At 37.7% G+C, this 15,159-nt stretch overlaps 1 protein-coding gene and 1 long non-coding RNA gene across 2 annotated transcripts in view; one reads left to right on the plus strand and one right to left on the minus strand.

The window, feature by feature from the left end:
* Positions 1 to 15,159, minus strand: part of LOC116557547 — a 42,226-nt gene that overhangs the window by 14,743 nt on the left and 12,324 nt on the right. The gene's annotated exons all lie outside the window — the stretch shown is intronic.
* FERD3L (Fer3 like bHLH transcription factor) lies at positions 2,033 to 5,102 on the plus strand. The gene has a single exon (XM_032287043.1). The coding sequence runs from the start codon at positions 2,764 to 2,766 to the stop codon at positions 3,259 to 3,261; it is 498 nt and encodes a 165-aa protein (XP_032142934.1). The 5' UTR covers positions 2,033 to 2,763; the 3' UTR covers positions 3,262 to 5,102.

Raw genomic sequence — 15,159 nt, forward strand, 5'->3', positions numbered from 1 at the left:
GTATTTCAACCCAATTCTGGGCACTGCTTCCATTACTTTTGCTACAGTTCCTTTTGAGATATGATTACTGAAATCTCTATTCACTGCCAGATGCAGTGGCTCAGGCCAGTAATCTCAGCACTTTGGAAGGCCAAGGTTGGAGGATTGGTTGAGGCCAGAGCAAAATAGTTAGACCTTCTCTCTAAAACACAAAACAATTTAGCCTGATGTGATGGCCAGTGCCTGCAGTCCTAGGTACTCAGGAGGCTGAGGTGGGAGTTGCTTGAGCCCAGGAGTTTGAGTCATAGTGAGCTATGATTGTATCACTGCACTCCAGCCTGCATGACTGAGTGAGACTCTGTTGAAAGAAAGAAAGAAGAAAAGAAAGAGAGAAAGAAGAAAGAAAGAAAGGGGGGGGGAGGGAAGGAGGGAGAGAGAGAGAAAGAAAAGAAAAAAGAAAAGAAAAGAAAAAGAAAAGAAAAAAGAGGGAGAGACATTCCCTTGGCTAAAATCATAAAGGAGTTCAGTCCAAAGAAACTGTCCCTTTACAGTCTCGTGAAAGCTTCTGACCCCCATTTTATGACATTTTAAATTTAAGTATCAACTATGTTTTCCTTCATTAAGTGCCCCAATGTATTATATTGTGAAACTAGATTCTCACTTGATTGAGGCATTTAATCCACTTGCAAATAGGGTTGTAAAGGAATAAAAAATAAGTCACCGAGAAGCATTTAACATAATTTAAAAATCAACAATAAATTTGCCCAAGTATTTAATAACATATTAATTTAAGCAAGGGTTAGAAAGGATGTTAGTACTTTTTTGAAACAAAAATCAATTCTCCCATTTACTAGATTCATAGCCACTGTTGACAAACCTATTAGTTTTTGTTTTTCAGACTTCCCTTTGAAAGAAGTTTAGTAAAAATCAACGAAGTAATATCCAAGATCTCAGTCTCATTAACATCTTCCGGGATCACAAATTTCAATTATTCTCTGACTGAGTTATCACAATGCAAACTGGAGAATGAAGGGTAAACACAAGCAAAAGAAGATAAAATCTACTAAAAGATCGAGAGACACAAGACACAAATGGGCTAAAAGAAGAAGAAGAAGAAGGAGAAGAATTCAAAGTTATACTGTTTTGGTTACACACCAAGAGGCTGGGAAAAACAAAATGAATTGAGATTACCTGTTAGAAATAGGCGGTTTCTGGGAGCTGTCCAATGTACTGAGTGAACCATCATAGCCACAACTTACCCCCTTCATAGGGACTGATGTCCTCAGCGGTCCTCTTTTGAAAAGGAATGTTTCTACATTCATCTTTTTAGGCTGCTTCTTCTAATCTACCTTAAAAATTATCTTCTAATCTGTCACTTTGACCCAATGGGTCTTTTAAATAAATCTTTACGCAGTACTGTTTAATTAAGTAAATATAATTATTGGCAAACAAGGAAAAAAAAGAACCCTTTTGTTAAAATATTAGGGATACTAGAGATAATATAAAATCAGTAAAATCTTATTTTTCTCATGCCAAATTTAAAATCTTTCTTATCTCAAAAAATAATGACCTAATGATAGCCAAAATCTCCCTTAAATATAATGCAATAAATCATTGTTTCTGCTCTTAAATCTTACTGTAGGACAACACAAACCAATGAGGAAAATACACCAGATGGAAGTGTTAGGTTTTTTCTTTGTTCAGAAAAAAATACTCGATCCGCAATTTAAAAGTCGGAAGACTCCTCAGCAGAGGGTGAGCTGATTGACTCCTTGGCTTATCAAGGGCAAATCGCATTTCTGAAAGGAGCTTGAAGTGGTTTTGTTTGTGGGGAGAGTTTGCTTTGTCCCCACACTGAAAAGTATACAGTAAAGCCCGAGAATAGAACATGTCCTGAGCTTAAATTTCTCAATTTATTGCCATTATAACTTTTCCTCTTGGAATAAAATCCTCTATTTTACATGACTAGGAGGTAAAAGTAAGGAAAGGAAAGTCAAGTATCTCAATTGTTAAGCTGATTGCGTCCAAACAGACTTTAGAAGTCAGGGTTTGTAACGTGGCAGGAGAGCTGTTTGCGATGCCCTGGAAAGAAAAAGAAAGCCGGTTCCAACAGCGACTCTGGGGAATGCACTCTCGGCCCCCCTGCCATGCTTACTTAAGCTAATGGAAGGTCTTGCCTTTCAGCAGCCGCTGCACTGGGATACCAGACAAACAACTCCCCTCGATCCCAGGCAGGCAGGGCCCCTCTTCAGGACATCATTAAAAGCACATGCACTTGCTCCACATCCATTGGCAGATGGTGGCAAGATTCAAGACTCCTACCCTGAAGTCAAGGAGAAGCCATCGCGCTGGAAAACATCCTCGCTTTGAAAATCCAAAACGAAATTAAAGAACTACATGAGATAAGGAGCCTAGAGAACATTAGTTGGCTGCAGGGGTGAGGAGAGACACAAAAAGCACAGCAGGTAAGAGCTGGGGGTTGTTGCCAAGAAGGAACTGTCCCGGGTGGCGCAGAGAAAAGGATCTGAGAACTGGAGGCCTGTCCCTTTGAGTCTTCCATGCGTGCTCAAGCTTGTCATCTTCCATAAGCTTCCAGAGGAGGGATGTTGTCAGAGCATTCCTTATCGCTGCAACTAATCCTGTTATCAGCTTGGTTATAAATAGTTAATGTTCCCTGGCCTTCGGTGATGGTGCCCCATCAGATTCGAGGCTGTTAAGAATCCCCACCAGCAGCCTCGCCCCTCCCTGAGGAAAACCGATGAGAGGCAGGGCCAAGCCGAAGCGATGGCGTCCTATCCGGAGAGCTGCGTGGACGCCACAGTGCTGGGCTTCGTTGCAGACCTGTCCCTGTCCTCCCCGAGACGCCCTCTCTGCGACTTCGCACCCGGGGTCTCCTTCAGGGACCCAGCCCTTGCGCTCCGAGAGGGAAGACCCAGGAGGATGGCGCGGTTTGAGGAGCGGGGCCCAGAAGAAGAGGAGTGCGAAGTGGACCAGGGGGACGGGGAAGAGGAGGAGGAAGAGGAGCGCGGCAGAGGCGCCTCCCTGTTAGGCCGCCCCAAGAGGAAAAGGGTGATCACCTACGCCCAGCGCCAGGCCGCCAACATCCGCGAGAGGAAGCGGATGTTCAACCTCAACGAGGCCTTTGACCAGCTGCGGAGGAAGGTGCCCACGTTTGCTTATGAGAAAAGGCTGTCCCGGATCGAGACCCTCCGCCTGGCCATCGTCTACATCTCCTTCATGACCGAGCTCTTGGAGAGCTGCGAGAAGAAGGAAAGCGGCTGAGCCGGGTGGGGAGAGTCTGCGCCTTCCTCGTCTGGGCGCGCTCGGGCTGGGGTGTGTCAGGACCGGGCACAGGGTGCGGCCGGAGGGTAAGGAGGACGCCCAAGACAGAACGTCTGGCCTTCTGGAGCTCGGGTTAGGGATTGTAAGATCTCCAAGACCCCCGAGCAGAGTGGCTGCTGTAGAGTTCTTACCTACGCGACCGCGCGCCCTAAGTGAAGTCGGGGTCAGGGGCGAGCCGGGAAGTCAGAGCTCGTTAGGATGAGGGGCCGTCCAGGCTGCTTCTGTGGGTTGGTTGGGTGGGAAGCAAACCCTCCTCGGAAATGGCAGACTTTGGAGCGTCTATAGAATCTAATCTCTCCTCTTTACCTTTTTTTTTTTTTTTTTCATAGAGATAATAAAGTAGAAATTCTTACTTTTTAAAAAGCCTCAAGAGTTGGTGCCACGCCATCCCCGGCAGGCGCTCCATCGGACGCCTGCGTGGAGGATCTGGAGCAGACGCCGCGAGGGGCTCAGGATCGTCTCTCTGGTCCTCCAAGGCTTGTCCAGGAACTGAGAGAAGGGAAAATGGAAGGCAGAGCAGTCGAGGGGAACTGCTGACAAAGTACGACCTCTGAGAAGGGACAACCTTCCTGTGTTCCTTTGCCTCTTCCTCCCCTACCTTTCTCTCTCCAGTGCGCCAGCCCTCTCTTTCTTTCTCTCTCTCTCTCTTTCTCTCTCCACCTAGTCGATCCCAGAGGGACCATAGCTCCTTGTCCCAGGGCCACAGTGGTGTTCAGTCAGTCTTAGCCAGCGTGCCAATCTACGCTTTGCATCTTAAGTGCAGCATAAGCTTCCCGTTCCAGTGCCTTCAGGCCACAGCCAGAGTAAGGGACGAGTGCACTTGGGTCACTTCGGGGCCTGCAGTGGGCCTCGGGCGCCCTGCGGCTTAGCCAAAAGCCGGGGCTACCAACTCTACCCAGGCCAGGGGTTGAGGGTGTGAAGAGGCCTGGATCTTTCTAGGAGCAGTGCCGCCTGAGCGCGCACTTTTACATTTTTAGCACTAGGGAGGAAAGATGTCTTTCACTCTTATGACTTCTAGACACTACCAGGAGAGACAAAAAGTCCAAAGAGGAGATGCGTTCGGACGCCTTGCAAAACGCCTGCCACGCAGATGAAGTTGAAGCGGGTCCATGCTGAGAGGCCGCCTCCACTTTGGACCCCATGCTATTCAAGGAATCTTCCTTCTAGGTGACCTGCCAGAACTGGGGTCTTTTAGAAAGGAGGGAGTACCTGAGGAGAGGAACCCGATTGAATAATGCCCACCTAAACATAAATTTAGTAATCCTAAAGAATGATCCCCAGTGATTATTCCAACACTTTATTTCACCCCTCTTTATGCACAGGAATAGGCGGGTGCCTGTGAGAACACCTAATTCACTTAATCACGCTTTCAGAAATAGAATTCATTTCATTAATAGGTAACATATACTTCTAGAAAGTTTGGAAAACAAAAGTTCAAAAAAGAAAAAAATCGAATCACTCCACATTACCGTATTGTTAGCATTTTCATCTATTTGTTTCCAGTCTTTCCCCCTGGCCCCGTGCAGTTATAAATTCAATATATTTAACCAATTCAAGATACTTTGGGATACTGATATTTTTTCACTTGACATTCTAGAAGGTGCAATGTTTTCCCTCAACTTTAAATATTATTCAAATGTGATTTTGATTACATCTAATCGTCATATCCATGTATCACAACATCAGCCCTTTACAGATAGCTATCTCCTTTAAAAAAAAATAAATGATGCTGCTAAGAGCATTCTTGTAAATGTCTTCTCTGTCTATTATTATTTCCTAATATTTGATACCTAGAAGTGAATTTTCTGGATTTAAGTTTGTGGATACAAATGGCCAGATTCCCTTTTTGGTGGGTTCTGCCAGTTCACTCTCCCACCCTCTAGCATTGCAGGAATTTGCCTGTTTCCAAGCTCTGTCATTGGTACATTCGAACATTTAAAACCTTTGTTAGTTTTCCTTTCCATAGGACCTGGATTAGTTCTGAAATGAGCCACCACTCCCAAAATGTTTTTCACTTTTACTGTGTCTTTCCACCTAGATTTTTTCCAATTCTACCATAAGAACATTAGGATAAACAGGTAAAATAAAGAAATATAAATAGCTAACACCAAACAACAACAAACCCCCAAAGAGTGTTGTTTTTTCTTATTCTTCTAACAGTGCAAGTTCTGCTGGAAATTAAACATCATTCTTTAAAAAAAAAATCATTTGAAAGTGTTGAATAAGTAAAAGGAAAGAAAAATAGTTCCAATCTAGGAATTCTTATTTTTTTTTTTGAAAGAACCAGTTTTGAAAACCAGAAATAAAGCAAAACTGTGTAGCCCAGGGACCATCAACATTCCTGGGTCCTGAAGAGTAAATACAGCCACCCATTTTCCTTAGTCTTCCCCCTCATATTCTAATATATTTTGCTCCTAGTAAGCAAATAATATTCCTCCAGTGAATACCTCTTCAACTTAGTAAATAATACCTTAAAAACTTCTAAATGAAAAGTTATTTTCTTGTTATCACTAGAGGAATTATATCCACGCTTCTTATAAAAAATTTTTAACAGTTTATAAATGCTTTGCTATTTGTAAGTTTTACATGTTTAGGAGCTGCCTCAAATGTAGTCTTTTAAGATATTTTCATAATTTTACTCAGAGTAATTTGAAGCCAGGTAAGGATCAGAGACACATATAAAGGAATTGACTTATTCCTTACATCAAATATCAATAGAGATAAGACAAAATGATCCACATCCTCAACGTAAATAGAGAATACCTCCCTATTCTGACCCTTGACTTTTCTACACATTATTTTAACTTTAGTTTTCCTCATGTTAGATCCATAAAATCAGTGCACCTGTAACACAAGAGTTTTTTGTGTTTTTTTTTTTTTAGATGGAGTCTCGCTCTGTTGCCATTCTGGGGTACAGTGGCGTTATCTTGGCTCACTGCAACCTCCAACTCCCTGATTCAAGTGATTCTTCTGCCTCAGCCTCCCAAGTAGCTGGGATTACAGGCAATGTCACCATGCCCAGCTAATTTTTAATACAAGGGTTTTTGTATGTAACACCCATTATACTAAAATAGTTTTACTATTTATTATCTCCTAAACCAACATGGATAAAAATATGAGTAGATATTGGCTTTTTAATAACTTCAACCAGTTTATTTAAAGACCTAATGATGTCCATCACTTCTAGAAAATTAAAATAATTTGTTTTTGAAATCTGAAAATCATTTGAACATTAAGAACATTTAGAATCTGAATACCATCTGAGATGCTGCTTGGAGGCGATTTATTTATATACTCCTTACTGACGGAATGCTGCCTTTTGGTTTCAAACTAAGTTCTCCATAGCTATCAGATTACTATTAGTATTCAGACAAGTAAGTCATAAAAAGATCCAAATGAAATCATATTTGAAGGACATAATTAAGCTTTCTGAGGAATCTAAAAATAATCAGAAACTCTTACCATCAACAAGGAGTCATTTAAGCTGATCATCTTTTACAGTTAGTTGCCCAATGTGAAAGCAGATTTTGGCAAAATTAAGTGCTGGAAACTAAACCAAATATCCTGTTAGTATACATAATTTTTACATGCAGACATATACTACAATTAAGATCCTTGGATTCGTGTTTATTATCACATTTGTCAGCATTTCCATTATGAAACAATCTTTTGGAAAGTTGATAACATAGCTATAAAAATCGTGAGACAAAACTGGACGAGCGTGATTTTAGGGTACCCTTTTTCTTAATTACAGATCTTCAAAGGAAACTTCTAAGCTAATGAAGCCACAAGTACATTTTACATGTGCAGTTTCAAAATATACCTAAGGCTTTAAAAAAGAGACTCTATTTAATACAAAATATAAATTAGACTATTTTATTTTTATCAAAAAGAACTAGCAGATTAGTATTGAATGTTGAGTACTAACATGACATTTTACAGGATGATATTATTTCATGAAATTATATTTTAAATGTTTTTGGAAAACTGGTGAAGTTTACTATATATCATTAACTTGGCACAAGTTCACTCAAAGATTCCAGAACTTTGCCAACTTTTTGGGTGAAGTTAGGCCCAATTTCTGGTCAGCACCCTCTCTTCCTGTGAATACTGGACTAAAAAACGGTTACAAAACAAGAGTCAGCAGTTCTGACCATTTTGTTTTGACTTTGGGGTTTCTTTGAATCCAAAGCTTAAAACCAAACCTGGCGGAGGAGGAGAAGGAAAGGAAAGAAGCAATGCAAAGTGACAGCAATAAAATACCAGGAAGGTGGAAAAACTTCTTCAAGTCTCTATAAACCAAAGCCTATAAATTTTCACAACATTCTCTGTGACAACAAATTTTTAGTTCTGTGTCTATATCACATTTCTTAAAGGTGTATAAGGAAATGCAAAGAAAAATATGAATGGATTTTAAAACGCATTTTATGGCAAAGGATATTTGGTAGAATCCTCCCCTTAATTTGGCAGAAGGCATGGAACATTCAATATGTTGTGAAATCAAGAATTTAACAAATATGGCATGATGGAAATGATTATAATAAACTGCCTTAGGTTTGCTTAGTGCTTTACTGTTTTCAAGGCACCACTCACATACTTTCTCTCATTTGATCTTCACAACTGGATTTCCACAAGTTCTAGACTCTGTATTAAACTGAGTCATCAATGTACCATCTTAACAATTCATTCACTCACTATTGAAATCAGCAAGATACTGGGATTCCCAAAAAGGACCAATGGTCACATATAATTACCATATCAATTGGAAAGATATTGCCTTCAAAGATCAAAAGCACCTTAACATGTTCTGTGGATGATAAATTATACAAAATGCTGGTTTGGTCTGGCTCCCTCAAAGGCCAAATTTTACAACCTTCTATTTCAGGCTCTGTGAAGGAGATTTCCACCTGCAGCCAACAAATGTAGATGGCCTCAAAGCAGCTGTTATGGACTGTTTTTTATGATTTCCAGTTTTCAAAAGAAAAGAAAAAAGTCTATGAGAATTTGGAAATAGATCAAACAGTTGGTGAACAATAGAAGAAAAAACATCATCTAAACGTGTTTGAATGAGTGAATGAATGAATGATAGCACTATTATTTTACTGCAGATAATTTGTAACTTCTTCAAAAGATAGTAAAATACAAATCTATATTTGATACTGGCTAGATCTTAAAGTGATTGGCTATATTGAATCCTAGAGTTTAGTGAAATATTAGAGAAACTAGAAAGGGTCTCAAGGAGAACAACAAAATCATTGGATTATTGGTTCTGAATGAAATAATATTACCCATAAAAATAAGTAATAGTATCTGTAATAATATAGCAATTTTATTGAAAGCTTATGACAGCACATGTTCTAAACACTGTACTGAGTCCTTTATATGTAAACACTGTGTTAAACTTGTAAGGTTCTCATAGAAATTTTAGGATATATACTCCATTGTTATTTCCAAAGTGATGAGGACACCAAAGAATATTGAAGTTAAATAATTTTCCCAAGCTCAATCCGCTAACAAACAGTGAAGCTAAGTAAATTTTACACCCAGACAAGGGTTTCAGAGACCAAGCTCTGACAGATTAAGATTATTTGGTGATGATTATATGATCATTAAATTTAAGTAGAAATATTGTGGTAAAAAATGAGTAATTGTCCATCTTTGCAGAGTCCTGTGAATCTATAATTATTTTAAAATAAAATTTAAAAATGAAAATAATCAAACAATTACTATGATAATCAGGTAATTACTATGTCAAACCTTTGAACCTATAAAACACCATAGAAATATAAATTATCATTAGCTTTAATGATCCATTCACAGATACTTAACTCATGTCTTGTCCTATTGTAATTCTTCTTTAAGTGTCTCATGAAAGTGAAACCAACATTTTGTGCATGGTATTACATGGTTTCTGGAATAAAAAGTGAAACTTGCTTTTCCATTCTGATCCTAAAGAATACAGCCAGGAACTGAGTGCTTGACTCTGGGTTCCTTGGTCTGTGCAGACCTTCTTGGTCAGCTACATTCTCAAATATGGATTTGTAATATTTGCATATCCTAATACTGCTGCTTGCTAAATTAGATTACTATCTTAAAACTTAAACCCACTTATCCTAATTTGTAAAGTAGAAATCATAAACACAGAACTATTTAAAGACTCAGAAGAGATCATATAAGCACTTAGTATAGCACCTCACACAATATAAATATTTTGCCGATGCTCCTATTGTTTATGCTATTTCAATGTTGAATGTGTGTGCAGGACAAAATGATAATTCAGCCCGTGTTAAGGGCTTGTGAGAACACATAGAATAGGAATATTAAATACCTGTCCTGTTTCTCTTAAATAGAGTCAAAACCTTTTAAGTAGTATGACACTTTTGTGCCCAATCTAAGTTGCTGCCTTAATAACTCATTTTTTTAAACACATAAATTTAAAGGTAAAGCTTTTGGTCCTTGGTATATGGAATCACAATCTTTGGTCAGCCAGGAAAATCACTGTAAATGCTACACTCCTGAAATATTGGCCGGGTGTTATGGCTCACACCTGTAATCCCAACACTTTGGGAGTCAGAGACAGGTATATCGCTTGAGGTTGGGGGTTCAAGATCAGCCTGACCAACATGGCAAACCCTGTCTCTACTAAAAATACAAACATTAGGCAGGCCCAGTGGAGTATGCCTGGAGTCCCAGCTACTTGGGAAGCTGAGGCAGGAGAATCCTTTGAATCTGGGATGTGGAGGTTGCAGTGAGCCAAGATGGTACCATTCCACTCCAGCCTGGGCAACAGACCAAGACTCCGTCTCAAAAGAAACAAACAAAACTCTTAAATTTGCACATAAAGCTTTTTATATGAAAAAGTGACCATCATTTGGTAAATCCTCTGGGAATTTATTTTTGAGTAAATAAACTACCTGATCTAGGATGATATGAAATTGAAAACCTAGAACTCACTCAGCCTGTTCAACTGGAAATGAGGTGGTATGCCATGCTTTGTTGTAGGTTCCTTGAGATATACATCTCTGCCTACCCAAAAAAGTTAAGAAGTTTCTACCTACCTCCCACAGAATCAGAGAGGAAAACAGAAAGGGCCTCTTCTTGGTGCATCAGAGAGGCAATATGAGTCCTTAAGTGTGTCTTTGGACATCCTATGTTATATGTGCCATTTACGAAGTCTTTAAAAATTTGACACCTAACCTATCCTCTTTATACAAACAGATTTTTTTTGTTTTTTGTTTTTTGTTTTTTTTTTGCAATTTAACATTAGTGGCTTTATACAATATCATGGCAAAAGCTTTGTATTCTTTAGTCTAGGTTTACCTGAAATCTAAATTACAGTTTTTACAAAGATAAAATTGGCCTTAACTTGCAAATAATCTCTCAACATTTAAAAATGCATACTCTTTTTACATATATAGCATTTTATATAATACATTTTCCTCCTTGCCTAGAAAGTTAAAAGGAGAATTATTAAATATCCCATTTCTTTTAAAATCTTTGATTCAACTTCAAGTGGCTCATTTGAGGGTTGATGGTAAAGAGCCTTCTGAAATTTACTAAAATGTTTCCAATTTGGGAAACATACCCAATTTCAAATATTCTGACCATCGGTTCATATTTTTGGCCAAAAAATGTGGTGAGTATAGTTAACAAGCATTTGACAAGTAGTGGTTTTGTTAATTGTAGATCTTATTGAACAAGCCATGCTATTTCTTTCATTACTATTTATTTGCCTAATCTCACCGAAGCCCATTAAAATTAAAGCAGATGAGTTCAGTTAAAAAATATATATTGGATGCCATTTTGTTTTAGATGACAGAACCACAAATTAAATTTCATACCCTTTATTAGTATACCACATTTCATCAAATTCAGTCAACTGCTTCTAAAGTTAACATAAAACAGGCTGAAAAAGGCTCCAAACTCAAAGTATTACATAACACAACAACTTCTTCCCAAATTACATGTACATGAATACATGCGTCATACTTCAATCCAAATCTCAGGGTCCTTACACTGAACACCCTCAGAACTTCTGCTTCTCAATTCAACAATCCCCCTGCTCCACGCTACTTGTATGATTCACATACATGAAAACATGCAAAAGTATTTCCATCAGAGTGCCTTCACGTGTATTTTAGAATGAATTGTGGATATTTAAAGTGGTTTATTTCTGTTTGTTTCTGTTTTTGCTTTGAGACAGAGTCTTACTCTGTTGCCTAGACTGGAGTACAGTGGCATGATTTGAACTCACTGCAGCCTCTGCCTCCCAGGTTCAAGCAATTCTCCTACCTCAGCATCCCAAGTAGCTGGGATTATAGGCACCTGCCACCATGCCCATCTAATTTTGCATTTTTATTAGAGAGGCAGTTTCACCATGCTGGCCAGGTTGGTCTCGAACTCCTGGCCTCAAGTGATCCACCCGCCTTAGCCTCCCAAAATGCTGAGATTACAGGCATGAGCCACCACACCTGGCCTTTACATTGTTTTTATTCCCAGCTCAAACCTTAAAAAGGGTTGACTTTTCTTCCTTTTCCTCCATAATTTGCTAGACAGTTTTACTCTTTTTTAGTAATAGATGTCTCTTATTTGAAGAATTTATATATCTTAATAATAAGAATTATTGAATGTTCCATCTATTGTAACCAAAATAGGTATTTAAGTGAGCATCAGTATTTTTCTATACACTGAAAACAAGCCCAGGAATTTTGCTAGTTCTTCACCAAACATTGGCACTACATAGATATATCAGGTCTAAATATAACTACTAAGACCAACAGCCAGACAGTGGTAGAAAAGAAAGTGTCTGGAATTGCTATTTGAAAACTTACAGAACACTCATTGATTAGATGAGGGTCATTGACTCAATGAGAAAAACAGAATTTTTCTTGGGAGTAAGACTGTTTTCTCTTAGGGATATTCAAGAGTATCTGAAGTTCAAATAATTTGCCATATCAAGAAGGGCTTCAAGAATGCTCTCTGAACCTTGGCTCTGATTAGGAAGATCAAAGTCATATTTATAACATTATGACATTTTGGGTATTCTTACAACTTGCCTACAAAGATTTCGCTTGTAGGAATTTAGCCTAAAGAAATAATCAAGATCATGCACAAAGATGGCACTACAAAACATGTACCTCAGTATTGTTTATAATATAAAAATACGGAAAATAGCATGGATGTCTAAAAAAGTATGTCCTTAATTAAAATTGTTGCATCAATTAAAAGGACGATTTGTCAAAATATTTTGTACTACAAAAAGATAATTCCAAAAATTAATGAGAAAAAAGTATTTTATAAAGCAATATGTAAGGCATAATTTTATTTTTGCTTTATATGGGAACATGTGTAAGTGTACGTATGTGCATATTTTTATATCTATAAATGTAAATGTTTATTTTATATATGCTAGAGGGGGACTGATCATTTTTTGTGCTCATTTGTGTTTTCCTGATTTGTAATCAGGCCATCCTTTTGTAATCAGAAAAATAATAAAGTTATTTTAAATTTAAAAAGAGCAACACAGCAGTACAATTTATGACGTCTACTCTTAGTTGAAGAGCAGGATCTAGTTATCTAGGTGAGAACTCTTGCCTTTTCAACTCTAAAATATTGAAAGTAGATATTTAAGATGCTTAGAAGTTATATTCTGTAACTTTTGTGTGTGTGTTGGAAGCTAGAAAGTAGAACCTTACTAGCACACTACAGGCCCTCTTCCAATCATTGCCCCTCTCTTCTTGCAAGGATATTCAGTATCCTGACTTCTAACAGCCTAGAGTATTTTCCTAGTTTTGGTATTGTTTTATATAAAATACATCATTGGTTTTGGGAAAAGATCGATTTTCATTTACAAATCTGTCTTCAACAAAGCATGTATTCTGACAGTTTTCCCAAAAGAGGAAGTTAAAATTAATTAGAAAGATAAGGATTAAATTTACCATTAAATACTCAGACTTTAAAATTCTAAAGGAAAACCATTTAACAAATATGCTCTTTCATTCTACTGACACTGAAATGGAAATTTTGATTAAATGTTATGGTGTTTCATCTAAAAAACAATTCAGTTTATCTATACTTTACACACACACACACACACACACCCCTTCCCCCAAACAAACAGATAACAGTAATCTTTACTAACACTAAGTCATTTATTGACTAGTCAGTAATAGGCTTCATATTTCTAATGAAATTCCAGATTTTTAAAAAATTAGTAAACAGTTTTGCTTCCTACTTAGCCCCAATGTGTGTGTGTGTGTGTGTGCGTGTGTGTGTGAAGGGGCATAGAAATTGTGCAACATTTAATATTTACTTTCTAAAAGAATATATTAGAACTTGATAAATTTGATCTCCAAAAGCTTTTACAAATTCATATTCACATGTTCATATGCATAGTCATTTGACATATTTTGCATATTCATTGTTTGAAAACTCAGCCACAGAACAAAAGAAAAAAAATCAACTTTTCTAGCATAAATAATTTCAAAGTATTTAAAATCTGAACTGCTTCTAATAACTCGTATTGTTTTAAACATGTGACATTTTATCTCCATTAGCAATAACAGATGTCTAATGCATTAAAAAGGAAAATCCAGCACATGTGTTGAAATAGAGGACTTTGCTGAAAGGAAAGCATGTGTTTTGATTTATATTAGTCAAAATTTAGATACTGTACTTGGTGCTATTACAGGAAATGAAAAGGTGAGGAAACAGTCATATACCAGTACACCAGAACAAAAAATCTCCACAGAAACCAAAACAGTTTGCCATTTATGCTAAATTAATACCCAGAATATGGTCATATTAGCCCCAAGAGAGAGCTAATTCTAACAAGACAAAACCCTATCCATTGATTCATGTGCATTATATTGTATTTACAATTATTCTTTGTTCACATTTAATTGTCCACAATCAGTTAATTAATTCTGTAAGCAGAGATTACGAAAATTTGGGTAAATTCTAAGAAGAAAAAAAGTCACAAAAAAACAAATGTTTACTTACTGTTCTCTGACTCCATTATCTTCACCACTGGTGAAAAGGAACACAAAGGTTAAATTCAAAAATAATGAGCCATAAATCCAGTATTATTTGTTTGGCTGTTTTTGTTTCTGCTTTTACAGCACCTTCTCTCTGGCAGACTGTTCCACTGAGCTGTTGCCACCCCCACTGCAGCCAGTGCAGAGAGAGGCACCTCAAAGCCAGGGAACAGAGCAATTAATTCACGGGAAAACTACTGGGCACTAGCTGTTTACATAAGTTATGTCATTCAAACCTCACAAAGACTTACTAAAAAGTATATTAATTTTTCCACCTTACACATAGAAAAACAAATTCAAATTAGTCAAAATAGCTTGTTCACACTGAGACAAAGGTGGAGCCAGATTTTGACTCAATTGTCACCTTCTCTAGAGGTAACCTTCACAAATGTCAGTATAATGAAAGCTCCATGCCCACAACAATTAGGCGCAGGTTTGTGTAACGTCTACAATCCTTGCAAATATGGTCCAGAATTGCTGGGGTGATCAGCAATTTACAAGCATAAACAGAAGGACTCCTTTGCAAAGTTGCTGTTAGTGCCTCTGTTTTTCTACTTATACCACTTTTCAAATAGTGTATCTGCTGCTACTGAAATGATTTCTACTTTATAAAATTTGTATAATGTTTCCTACTCTCATTTTATATATTAGTACTGCTTCATGTTTACAGAGTGAGAAAGAAATAGTTCCTTTAATCTGAATTGGACTATATCTTAAATGCTTGAGAAATACATCTATGTTTTTTTGTATCTGTATGTGTATGAGATATACACACACACACACACACACACACACACACACA

This window comes from Sapajus apella, unplaced genomic scaffold (genome assembly GCF_009761245.1).
Source record: "Sapajus apella isolate SASKATOON/1434 unplaced genomic scaffold, GSC_monkey_1.0 scaffold19, whole genome shotgun sequence".
Lineage (NCBI taxonomy): Eukaryota > Metazoa > Chordata > Mammalia > Primates > Cebidae > Sapajus > Sapajus apella.